Source organism: Salmo salar, chromosome ssa10, assembly GCF_905237065.1.
Source record: "Salmo salar chromosome ssa10, Ssal_v3.1, whole genome shotgun sequence".
Lineage (NCBI taxonomy): Eukaryota > Metazoa > Chordata > Actinopteri > Salmoniformes > Salmonidae > Salmo > Salmo salar.
This window is the reverse complement of record NC_059451.1, coordinates 107,054,009-107,067,725: the sequence shown is the minus strand read 5'-3', so window position 1 is coordinate 107,067,725 and position 13,717 is coordinate 107,054,009. Positions and strand designations below refer to the sequence as shown.

The 13,717-nt window shown below is 44.6% G+C and overlaps 1 protein-coding gene across 2 annotated transcripts in view; it reads right to left on the bottom strand.

Annotated features, from left to right (window-relative positions):
• The window catches only part of LOC106561359 (solute carrier family 45 member 3), a 72,068-nt gene that overhangs the window by 22,947 nt on the left and 35,404 nt on the right, over window positions 1-13,717 (bottom strand). For both annotated transcript variants that reach the window (XM_014125222.2, XM_014125221.2), the window contains exon 2: window positions 4,596-4,929. In XM_014125222.2, the coding sequence (XP_013980697.1) occupies window positions 4,596-4,743 (148 nt within the window). In that variant the 5' untranslated portion in view covers window positions 4,744-4,929. The remainder of the gene's footprint in view (window positions 1-4,595; window positions 4,930-13,717) is intronic.

Below are 13,717 nucleotides of genomic sequence, written 5' to 3'. Positions count from 1 at the left end.
CCGCAGCTGTGGGAGCCCATCATAACAATCCAGTGTGTAGAGCCTGATGGTACAGTCTGAACTCTCACACACACGGTCCTACTCTGCTAAATATGAGCTCTCTTTCCCTCACCACACACCACAAACATTTCACTACACCCGCAATAACATCTGCTAAATATGTGTATGTTACCAATCAATATGATTTGACATACAATCCCAGTATGTATGCACACCACAATATACTTTCTCATATAGAATACACACACAGCAATGTGCTTTTTAACTTGATACAGTACACACGCACCATATGCACACGCACACACACACACACACACACACACACACACACACACACACGCACACAATCACACACCACCACCACCACCACCACCATCACCACCACCACCATGAGATCACTAACTTTTAAGCAGTATACACACACCACCATGTGCTTTGCACTCATATACAGGACACACAGTATAATGTGATTTTTTAATATAAGACATGCCCCTGAGCCACTCTACAGAAAGCAGAGTAGAAGAGTAGATTAAAGAATTAAAGAGAGGCAACTGGGAAGTATAAATCCAGAGAAGTAGCCATTAGATAAAGTAGATGGACTGCATCTGAGAATCTGACATAACTGCTAGGAAAATCAGACATAAGCCTCCAGGACGCAATTTCCATCTCCATTCACTTAACACTTGACCGTTCCATTAGAAGAAGCTAAAGCAGAAAGTGAATGAGGTTTTGTGCCATTCCCCGATCAGGTTTACGGGTTGTGTGGGAACAATACAAATACATTTTTTCTCCTGTTTGCGTGCAGCTGTTTAGAGAGAGGGAGAGTGGAGTGTACGTTAAGACATCTCATATTATCCGTCCATTGGAGCTGTAATTGCCATATGCACATTTCGGAGGGACAATCTCAATCCGTTTGGTCACAAGATAATCTGAGAGAGAGAAGAAATGCCTTTACAGCAAACCATGTGGAAGCAATTTGCGGGCAACAGGATGATGCAACTATTCACATCGCCTACACAAAAAATCCACTGCAGCACAGTGGCTATATATACACAGAGCCAGTGGTGCAGCACGGTGGCTATATATACACAGAGCCAGTGGTGCAGCACGGTGGCTATATATACACAGAGCCAGTGGTGCAGCACGGTGGCTATATATACACAGAGCCAGGGGTGCAGCACGGTGGCTATATATACACAGAGCCAGTGGTGCAGCACGGTGGCTATATATACACAGAGCCAGTGGTGCAGCACGGTGGCTATATATACACAGAGCCAGGGGTGCAGCACGGTGGCTATATATACAGTTGAAGTCGGAAGTTTACATACACTTAGGTTGGAGTCATTAAAACTTGTTTTTCAACCAGTCCACAAATTTCTTGTTCACGAACAATAGTTTTGGCAAGTCGGTTAGGACATCTACTTTGTGCATGACACAAGTCATTTTTCCAACAATTGTTTACAGACAGACTATTTCACTTATAATTCACTGTATCAAAATTCCAGTGGGTCAGAAGTTTACATACACTAAGTTGACTGTGCCTTTAAAGAGCTTGGAAAATTCCAGAAAATGATGTCATGGCTTTAGAAGCTTCTGATAGGCTAATTGACATCATTTGAGTCAATTGGAGGTGTACCTGTGGATGTATTTCAAGGCCTACTTTCAAACTCAGTGCCTCTTTGCTTGACATCATGGGAAAATCAAAAGAAATCAGCCAAGACCTCAGAAAATAAATTTTAGACGTCCACAAGTCTGGTTCATCCTTGGGAGAAATTTCCAAACGCCTGAAGGTACCACGTTCAACTGTACAAACAATAGTACGCAAGTATAAACACCATGGGACCACGCAGCCGTCATACCTCTCAGGAAGGAGATGTGTTCTGTCTCCTAGAGATGAACATACTTTGGTGCGAAAAGTGCAAATCAATCCCAGAACAACAGCAAAGGACCTTGTGAAGATGCTGGAGGAAACAGGTACAAAAGTATATCCACAGTAAAACGAGTCCAATATCGACATAACCTGAAAGGCCGCTCAGTAAGGAAGAAGCCACTGCTCCAAAACCACCATAAAAAAGCCAGACTATGGTTTGCAACTGCACATGGGGACAAAGATCGTACTTTTTGGAGAAATGTCCTCTGGTCTGATGAAACAAAAATAGAACTGTTTGGCCATAATGACCATCGTTATGTTTGGAGGAAAAAGGGAGAGGCTTGCAAGTACAAAGAACACCATCCCAACTGTGAAGCACGGGGGTGGCAGCATCATGTTGTGGGGGTGCTTTGCTGCAGGAGGGACTGGTGCACTTCACAAAATAGATGGCATCATGAGGAAAGAAAATTATGTGGATATATTGAAGCAACATCTCAAGTCATCAGTCAGGAAGTTAAAGCTTGGTCGCAAATGGGTCTTCCGGATGGACAATGACCCCAAGCATACTTCCAAAGTTGTGGCAAAATGGGATTGATTTTCACTTTTCGCAGTACATTCATCTCTAGGAGACAGAACGTGTCTCCTTCCTGAACGGTATGACGGCTGCGTGGTCCCACGGTGTTTATACTTGCATACTATTGTTTGTACAGATGAACGTGGTACCTTCAAATTGCTCCCAAGGATGAACCAGACTTGTGGAGGTCTATAATTTTTTTGAGGTCCTGGCTGATTTCTTTTGATTTTCCCATGATGTCAAGCAAAGAGACACTGAGTTTGAAGGTAGGCCTTGAAATACATCAGAAGCTTCTAAAGCCATGACATTTTCTGGAATTTTCCAAGCTGTTTAAAGGCACAGTCAACTTAGTGTATGTAAACTTCTGACCCACTGGAATTGTGATACAGTTAATTATAGATGAAATAATCTGTCTGTAAAAAATTGTTGGAAAAATTACTTGTGTCATGCACAAAGTAGATGTCCTCACCGACTTGCCAAAACTATAGTTTGTTAACAAGAAATTTGTGGAGTGGTTGAAAAACGAGTTTTAATGACTCCAACCTAAGTGTATGTAAACTTCCGACTTCAATTGTACATAGTGGTGTCTATTTTAAACCTAAACATCTAATTCAGCATTAATGTTAGGTCAAATATAACAGCATGCCACAGTTTGCAGGCAATGAGGTCTAACAACAACCACCCCTCTTTGTATCTATCGGTAAGAGTAGGCTGCTGTTGTTAGTGTAGAACAACCCTGCAGCCACAGTCCAGAACCACATTAGAAACTCAACTATGGGGATCTAAAATGAGCCTGTCCATCAGGACAAAACAGTGAATATGTTTTTGGAAATGTGGTCCTGTGCCAGCAGGCCAACAGCCACAGGAGACAGCAGGCTGTTGTAGATACATTTTCTAACGGGCTGTTGGGGCACTGCCCTGTCCACTTCCAGCAGGATGAGACCACTCCAGAGCACTGGGCCTCTGTACCTCCACACTAAGTCCTCTGACAACCCTCACCAGTAAAATCCCTAGCTGCACAGCAATGAAAACATTATAGAACACAATGCAGCTACGCTCCGAGAAATTAGCCAAACTAGCAGAGACATTACAAACACATCCATAACAAAAACAGAGATTGCGTGAGAAGTGAAAGGGCAAATGGAAACGTGTTCATATTCACATCTGAAATGACCTGCTTCATTTCAGTTTTGAGTTCTGAAGTGCAACTCATGTAAAGAGTAAAAGTAGGCCTGTGAAACTGAGGGCTGCTGCCTCCAGCCGTTCCGTCTCTCTGTCTCCCAATGCCTTTCAATTAGCACCTGATTACGACCTGAACAAAGCAACAAGTGATTTGGCCTCTGATTAAGGTAATGGCCTCATTGACGCCTACAAGGCCAGTGGGAAATGGACTAATAGCGAGAGACCTGTGGCCCTGCCCAACCCTATCTCCCAGACATAGTCACACACAGTCACAGGCCCGCTAGCAGGCAAGCACACACACACAGACACTTTAATAAGAGGTTTGTCTCCTATCCTTTACCCTTCCTACAGAGGACATAATCAATTTGAATATCAAGTCTAAGCCACCAACAACTGATAAATCATTCACATATGCTACACAGTTGTTCATCAACCCACAGAATACATTTCAATTTGTTTGGCTTTCATATGAGTTACACATTTCCTGGGACTACATTAACTAATGAGTCTCAAAGTATATTGGCACTGCAATCTGCAGACAGTTTAACTGCAATAAAAAGGGACATAAAAATTATGCGATGGGGTATAATCATATTTTCTACCAAATAAAGATGAAAAAGGCGCAGCAGAAACACTAATGTATTAAATAATGGGAAACAGTTGACACCCAACAATCCATCAAGTGGTCAGCTAGAGAACAACAGAAGAGACGGATGAATCCTATTCTCCAGTTTCTCTCCACAAGGGACTGTGTATGTGTGTGTGTGTGTGTGTGTGTGTGTGTGTGTGTGTGTGTGTGTGTGTGTGTGTGTGTGTGTGTGTGTGTGTGTGTGTGTGTGTGTTGGGTGATATATAGCTAATGGGGCAGGGGGGGGCTCTCATCTTCCCCTTAGATGAAGACTCTTTCAAGTCTATTGAATTTCCTGTCAGAGAGAGGGGACAAGGGGGGAGTAACCAGAGCTGGCTTACCTAGTACCATAGTCATGTACTGTTCCTCTACCCCAGCCTCCAGTAGCAGGGGGGGAACATACGTGATCCCAGCTGCCACGCAAATCTCCAGGCCGCAGGTCAGGGAGTTCAGCAGGACGAGACGCCATTGAGACCTCCATCCAGACATATTTACAGGGTCGCCTTTCCACTGCTACTCCGCAACTGGGGGCTGCTGCTGGGAGATGGAGAGCCAGATGGGGCCCCGCGGGACGAGGCTCGGGGATGAGGGGGCCGTCGCAGACGGAGAACAGGGAGAACACGCGGACCGTCTCAGATAACCTGGAGGATCCATCCTGGCTTCAGCATTCTGGATCTGAAAGAAGAGAACAGAGGAGAGAGGTGTTGAGAAAAACAAAATATCAGTTTGACTCACGTTGGAAAGCATGGAGGCTGATAGCTAAGACCGGCCTGAGGAGGGAGGGACGCCGGGAGAGAAAAGGGCCCAGACAGGTCCCTCTAAGGCTAAAGCACCTGGTGGTCAGACGCCTCAGGCACAGAGATTGCTTGATAGCTGCTGCCGCAGAGAGCCTTTCTCACAAGACAAGGAAGAGGATTCCAACATGTAGAGACAGAGACAGGGACTGTTAAGCTCAAAACAGTTTGTGCATATATAATGACGATATTTTGTGATGTTTTTGTTCATTTTGGACTCCGGTAAGTTTTTGGGGGGCAGCTTGGGCACACAAACATTTTTCTCAAGGCCAGCCGAAGTTCGGGAGCCGAAGTTTACGCCCCTTGTCCATAATTGGTAAACTGTAAGGATTCTTCAATAAAGTTTTTGTTGTCAACGACTCGCTTTCAAGCAAATTTTTTAATGGAGAAATACTGAACCAAACATCTTAGATGTAAAATTGCGCGACTAAGATCTCCTCTGCAATTTTTTTATTAATGACAGATTCCTTAGATTAATTCTGACTATTTTGAGGACATGTATACTGGCTACGGCTCTCAAATAGGACAAACAGTACTATTGCCACTTTTTTCTCGTTTTACAAGTGAAGATCTTTTAAGGGAGTATGGGAGCACACTCGTTCGGTTTGCCTAGCCGACTTTGGCTAGCTGCCAGCCAAACTGAAGCACGCTGATACCTTTAGACAGCCACAACCAGCCACAAAAGGATTAATACACCAACTCAACAGTTCAGCTTCTGAACAGCTTGAACAACAGTGAGATGAGTCAGACCTACAGTTGAAGTTGAAAGTTTACAAACACCTTAGCCAAAAACATTCAAACTCGGTTTTTCACATTTCATGACATTTAATCCTAGTAAAAATTCCCTGTCTTAGGTCAGTTAGGATCACCACTTTATTTTAAGAATGTGAAATTTCAGAATAATAGTAGAAAGAATGATTTATTTCAGCTTTGATTTCTTTCATCACGTTCCCAGTGGGTCAGAAGTCTACATACACTCAATTAGTATTTGGTAGCATTGCCTTTAAATTGTTTAACTTGGGACAAACATTTCGGGTAGCCTTCCACAATAAGTTGGGTGAATTTTGGCCCATTCCACCTAACAGAGCTGGTGTAACTGAGTCAGGTTTGTAGGCCTTCTGGCTCGCACACGCTTTTTCAGTTCTGCCCACAAATTTTCTATAGGATTGAGGTCAGAGCTTTGTGATGGCCACTCCAATACCTTAACTTTGTTGTCCTTAAGCCACTTTGCGACCACTTTTGAAGTATGGTGGGGTCATTGCATTTGGAAGACCCATTTGCGACCAAGCTTTAACTTCCTGACTGATGTCTTGAGATGTTGCTTCAATATATCCAGATCATTTTCCTACCTCATGATGCCATCTATTTTGTGAAGTGCACCAGTCCCTCCTGCAGCAAAGCACACCCACAACATGATGCTGCCACCCCTTTGCCTCACGGTGGGGATGGTGATCTTCGGCTTGCAAGCCTCCCCCTTTTTCCTCCAAACATAACAATGGTCATTATGGCCAAACAGTTCTATTTTTGTTTCATCAGACCAGAGGACATTTCTCCAAAAAGTACGATCTTTGTCCCCATGTGCAGTTGCAAACCGTAGTCTGGCTTTTTTATGGCGGTTTTGGAGCAGTGGCTTCTTCCTTGCTGAGCAGCCTTTCAGGTTATGTCGATATAGGACTCATTTTACTGTGGATACAGGTACTTTTCCTCCAGCATCTTCATAAGTTCCTTTGCTGTTGTTCTGGGATTGATTTGCACTTTTCGCACCAAAGTATGTTCATCTCTAGGAGACAGAACGCGTCTCCTTCCCGAGCAGTATGACGGCTGCGGGGTACCATGGTGTTTATACTTGCGTACTATTGTTTGTACAGATGAATGTGGTACCTTCAGGCGTTTGGAATTTGCTCCCAAGGATGAACCAGACTTGTGGAGGTCTACAATTTTTTTCTGAGGTCTTGGCTGATTTCTTTTGATTGTCCCATGATGTCAAGCAAAGAGGCACTGAGTTTGAATGTAGGCCTTGAAATACATCCACAGGTACACCTCCAATTGACTCGAATTATGTCAAATAGCCTGTCAGAAGCTTCTAAAGCCATGACATCATTTTCTGGAATTTTACAAGCTGTTTAAAGGCACCGTCAACTTAGTGTATGTAAACTTCTGACTCACTGAAATTGTGATACAGTGAATTATAAGTGAACTAATCTGTCTGTAAACAATTGGTGGAAAAATGACTTGTGTCATGCACAAAGTAGATGTCCTAAACGACTTGCCAAAACTATAGTCAGGAATGTCAGGAATTGTGAAAAACTGAGTTTAAATGTATTTGGCTATGGTGTATGTAAACTTCCGACTTCAACTGTATGTCATTTACAATACTAGACTAGTTAGTAATGAAGCACAGCAGAGCACAGTAAATAAATACTGTTCAGGTGCACGGAATGAATTGGCTGCATTTACATGGTGAGTTTTTATAAAAATAAAAATAAATTGAACCTTTATTTAACTAGGCAAGTCAGTTAAGAACAAATTCATATTTACAATGACGGTCTACGTCCTCCAGGAAATAGTTTCAGTAGTGATTATTTAGTAGTTCAACAACAATGATCAGTTTTGAAGAAACAGAAAAACAAAAGCATTAGACAATTTGTAGAGTGGGGAATGTAGTTCTATAAAATGTTCTATTCAGCATTGGATACCATTACTGATGTCATCATCATAGGCGACTGGAGTGTCAGTGAGCAACGTGAGAGGAGTGTCAGTGAGCAACGTGAGAGGACTGTGAGAGAGAGACGTGTGCAGAGTGTCAGTGAGCAACGTGAGAGGACTGTGAGAGACGTGAGCGGAGTGTCAGTGAGCAACGTGAGAGGACTGTGAGAGAGAGACGTGTGCAGAGTGTCAGTGAGCAACGTGAGAGGACTGTGAGAGACGTGAGCGGAGTGTCAGTGAGCAACGTGAGAGGACTGTGAGAGAGCGACGTGAGAGGAGTGTCAGTGAGCAATGTGAGAGTAGAAGGGGGACAGAGCAGATGCTTTAACAGCCTGGGGCCAGCAGGGTCCTGGGTCACTCCAATGGAGGAGAGAGGAGACTTTCACACTGGTCAAATCCCAATCCCACCAGACTCAAACACCCTGAAAAGAGCCCATCAGGGGACCAGTCAGCGCCTCCAGTGCCTGCCCAGTGCCCACCCCCTCCCGTACACCTGTCTTCTTCTTCCCCTCCGTAAACCATCCTCTCTCCATCCTCACACTCCTTGGCTCCAAGGTCACCTTCAGGGCTGACCTGCAGTCTTAGAATTCTAAGAGGACTTTTTACATTTCTGCACACGACTGGCTATTTTTTGATGACTCTCAATCACAGTTTGAATGCCCTCTTTTCCCAGTCCCAGTCAGACTTTCTCACTGAAACTACAAGTCCCACATGACATGAACAGATAAAGAATCTTATTTTGTGCAGGTCAGACAGACTCCAGGGTTTGAAAATGGAATGGCTGCAGAGGTATTGACCTAAGCATTGGTGGCCACACTGGGCTGAGGTGGGGAGGGATGTGAGGGAGTAGAGACTAGACAGACTACTGTGCAGAACATTTATCAGCAGGTTTAGCGAACCCTGAATTATGTGTAAAATAAAACCCACATGTGTTCGGTTCAAACCTGGCACTCCTCGAAAATAACATCAACATGGCACGGAGCAGAGCTCTCGGGGGCAAACTCCTAGACGGAGCAGAGTGAGGCAGACGAGGCGCACACAGCAACCCACACAACAGCCATTCCACACAAGTTTAATGACACCTCTGGCTCCACAATATATTCCAGTCATGCCCATCGATCGTCAGCCATACTTAATCAGAGCATCTCAGAGTCTTCTAGAGTGATTACACACACTGGGCCTAGGCACAGGGGCAGAAGGGGCTGAGGGGGGAAGAGATGGGAGATAGAGGGGGAAGAGGTGCTATTGTCATGACATCCCTGCTCTCCCTTTGTGCCATTACCAGGCCCATTCAGGTCCAGCCCCCCAAATCAGCCTTAATGGCTTTGAGGAGTATTATTACAACACCAAACAGGCTTTGTGTACATTGTGCCAATCTGAGTAGTAGCACTTTGATCAATTTTTTGAAGACCTGTTCAATTGGGGCTTTTATTAATACGGGGGTTCATATAAAATGGTATAAACCTTACAGTGAAATGCTTACTTACAGGCTCTAACCAATAGTGCAAAAAAGCTATTAGGTGAACAATAGGTAAGTAAAGAAATAAAAACAACAGTAAAAAGACAGAGAAAAACAGTAGCGAGGCTATATACAGACACCGGTTAGTCAGGCTGATTGAGGTAGTATATACATGTAGATATGGTTAAAGTTACTATGCATATGTAACAGTTCAGCTTCTGTTCCTCTCCTCGCCCCAACCTGGGGTTGAACCAGGGACCTTCTGCACACATCAACAACTGACACCCACAAAACATTGATACCCATCGCGCCACAAACGCTGCAGCCCTTGCAGAGCAAGGGGAACAACTACTTCAGGTCGCAGAGCGAATGACGTCACCCGATTGAAACGCTATTAGCGCGCACCACCGCTAACTAACTAGCCATTTCACATTGGTTACACATATATGATGAACAGAGAGTAGCAGTAGGGTAAAGAGGGGTAGGCTGCATAATAATTTACTCTGTCGTCACAGAAAATTATCACATGACATTCATTTTCTAATAAAAGCTGAGTACTGGGGTATTGTCCAGACAAAGATTTTTAGTGTAGCAATATTAAGTTGTATGAAATTAAATCAGATGTGAAAAATAGGCTATGCAAAAATGTGGGCACCCTTGTCATTCTGTTGATTTGAATACCTGTAACTACTTAGCACTGATTAATTGGAACACACAATTGGTTTGGTGAGCTCATTAAGCCTTGAACTTAATAGACAAGTGCATCCAATCATGAGAAAAGGTATTTAAGGTGGCCAATTGCAAGTTCTTGTTCTCTTTGACTCTCCTCTGAAGAGTGGCAACATGGGGGCCTCAAAACAACTCTCAAATGACCTGAAAACGAAGATTGTTCAACATTATGGTTTAGAGGAAGGCTACAAAAAGCTATCGCAGAGATGTAAGCTGTCAGTGTCCACTGTAAGGAACACAGTGAGGAAATGGAAGACCACAGGCACAGTTCTTGTTAAGGCCAGAAGTGGCAGGCCAAGTAAAATATTGGAGAGGCAAAGGCGAAGGATGGTGAGAACGGTAAAAAACGGCCAACAGACCACCTCCAAAGACCTACAACATCATCTTGCTGCAGATGTTGTCACTGTGCATCGTTCAACAATTCAGCGCACTTTGCACAAGGAGAAGCTGTATGGGAGAGTGATGCGGAAGAAGCCTTTTCTGCACACACGCCACAAACAGAGTCGCTTGAGGTATGCAAACGCACATTTGGACAAGCCAGCTTCATTTTGGAATAAGATGCTGTGGACTGATGAAAGAAAGATTGAGTTATTTGGTCATAACAAGGGACGTTATGCATGGCGGCAAAAGAACACAGCGTTCCAAGAAAAACACTTGCTACCCACAGTAAAATTTGGTGGTGGTTCCATCATGCTGTGGGGCTGTGTGGCCAGTGCCGGTACTGGGAATCTTGTTAAAGTTGAGGGTCGCATGGATTCCACTCAATATCAGCAGATTCTTGGGAATAATGTTGAAGAATCAGTCACAAAGTTGAAGTTATGCCGGGGCTGGATATTTCAACAAGACAACGACCCAAAACACTGCTCAAAATCTACCCGGGCATTTATGCAGAGGAACAAGTACAATGTTCTGGAATGGCCATCCCAGTCCCCAGACCTGAATATCATTGAGAATCTGTGGGATGATTTGAGGGGGGCTGTCCATGCTCGGCAACCATCAAACCTAACTGAACTAGAGATGTTTTGTAAGGAGGAATGGTCCAAAATACCTTCATCCAGAATCCAGACACTCATTAGAGGCTATAGGAAGCGTCTAGAGGCTGTTATTTTAGCAAAAGGAGGCTCTACTAAATATTGATGTGATTTTTCTATTGGGGTGCCCAAATTTATGCACCTGTCTAATTTTGTTTTGATGCATATTGCATATTTTCTGTTAATCCAATAAACCTCATTTCACTACTGAAATATTACTGTGTCCATCAGTTATTTGATAGATCAAAATGCAATTGCTGATCCAAACACCCAATTATTTATAAATGGAAATCATGGAAATTGTCAGAAGTGCCCAAACTTTTTCATACGACTGTACATATGTACATGAATGTATACTTAAAGTGACTGTGCATATATGATAAACAGAGAGTAGCAGCAGCGTAAAAGAGGGGTTGGGGGGGCACACAATGCAAATAGTCCGGGTAGCCATTTGATTACCTGTTCAGGAGTCTTATGGCTTGGGGGTAAAAACTGTTGAGAAGCCTTTTTGTCCTAGACTTGGCACTCCAGTACCGCTTGCCATGCGGTAGTAGAGAGAACAGTCTATGAATGGGGTGGCTGGGGTCTTTGACAATTTTTAGGGCCTTCCTCTGACACTGCCTGGTGTAGAGGTCCTGGATGGCAGGCAGTTTAGCCCCAGTGATGTACTGGGCCGTACGCACTACCCTCTGTAGTGCCTTGCGGTCGGAGGCCGAGCAATTGCCGTACCAGGCAGTGATGCAACCAGTCAGGATGCTCTCGATGTTGCAGCTGTAGAACCTTTTGAGGATCTCAGGACCCATGCCAAATCTTTTTAGTTTCCTGAGGGGGAATAGGCTTTGTCGTGCCCTCTTCACGACTGTCTTGGTGTGTTTGGACCATTCTAGTTTGTTGGTGATGTGGACACCAAGGAACTTGAAGCTCTCAACCTGCTCCACTACAGCCCCGTTGATGAGAATCAGGGCATACTCGGTCCTCCTTTTCCTGTAGTCCACAATCATCTCCTTAGTCTTGGTTACGTTGAGGGATAGGTTGTTATTCTGGCACCACCCGGCCAGGTCTCTGACTTCCTCCCTATAGGCTGTCTCGTCATTGTCGGTGATCAGGCCTACCACTGTTGTGTCGTCTGCCAACTTAATGATGGTGTTGGAGTCGTGCCTGGCACGCACCCCTGGGGGGCTCCAGTGTTGAGGATCAGCGTGGCAGATGTGTTGTTACCTACCCTCACCACCTGGGGCGGCCAGTCAGGAAGTCCAGGATCCAGTTGCAGAGGGAGGTGTTTAGTCCCAGGATCCTTAGCTTAGTGATGAGCTTTGAGGGTACTATTGTGCTGAACGCTGAGCTGTAGTCGATGAATAGCATTCTCACATAAGTGTTCCTTTTCTCCAGGTGGGAAAGTGCAGTGTGGAGTGCAATAGAGTTTGCATCATCTGTGGATCTGTTTGGGCGGTATACAAATTGGAGTGGGTCTTGGGTTTCTGGGATAATGGTGTTGATGTGAGCCACGAGCAGCCTTTTAAAGCACTTTATGGCTACGGATGTGAGTGCTACGGGTCTGTAGTCATTTAGGCAGGTTGTCTTTGTGTTCTTGGGCACAGGGACTATGGTGGTCTGCTTGAAACATGTTGGTATTACAGACTCAATCAGGGACATGTTGAAAATGTCAGTGAAGACACCTGCCAGTTAGTCAGCACATGCCCGGAGCACACATCCTCGTAATTCGTATGGCCCTGTAGCCTTGTGTATGTTGACCTGCTTAAAGGTCTTACTCACGTCGGCTACGGAGAGCGTGATCACACAGTCATCCGGAACAGCTGATGCGCTCATGCATGCCTCAGTGTTGCTTGCCTCGAAGCAAGCATAGAAGTGATTTAGCTCGTCTGGTAGGCTCGTGTCACTGGGCAGCTCACGTCTGTGCTTCCCTTTGTAGTCTGTAATAGTTTGCAAGCCCTGCCACATAAGACAAGCGTCGGAGCCAGTGTAGTATGATTCAATCTTAGCCCTGCATTGACGCTTTGCCTGTTCGATGGTTCGTCGCAGGGCATAGCAGGATTTCTTGTAAGCCTCCAGGTTAGAGTCCCGCACCTTGAAAGCGGCAGCTCTGCCCTTTATCTCAGTGTGAATGTTGCCTGTAACCCATGGCTTCTGGTTGGGGTATGTACGTACAGTCACTGTCGGGACGACGTCCTCGATGCACTTATTGATAAAGCCAGTGACTGATGTGGTGTACTCCTCAATGCCATCGGAAGAATCCTGGAACATGTTCCAGTCTGTGATAGCAAAACAGCCCTGTAGTTTAGCATCTGCTTCACCTGACCACTTTTTTATAGACCGAGTCACTGGTGCTTCCTGCTTTAATTTTTGCTTGTAAGTGTAACGGTCGTTGTATGTAATGGATCAAGGCGCAGCGGGTTGAGTGCTCATTTTAACGTTTATTTGAACACTGATAAAACAAAACAGGAAAACGAACAGTAATGCAGGCTACACACACAGCAGGGCAAAAACAACATCCCACCAACACAGGTGAAAAAAGGGCTACTTAAGTATGACTCCCAATCAGCAACAACGATGTACAGCTGTTCCTGATTGAGAGCCATACCAGGCCAACAAAGAAATACACAACCTAGAAAATCATAGAAATACAAAACCAGAACAATACCCAAAAACCCCGAACCACATAAAACAAACACCCCCTGCCACGTCCTGACCAAACCACAATAACCAATAACCCCTTATACTGGTCA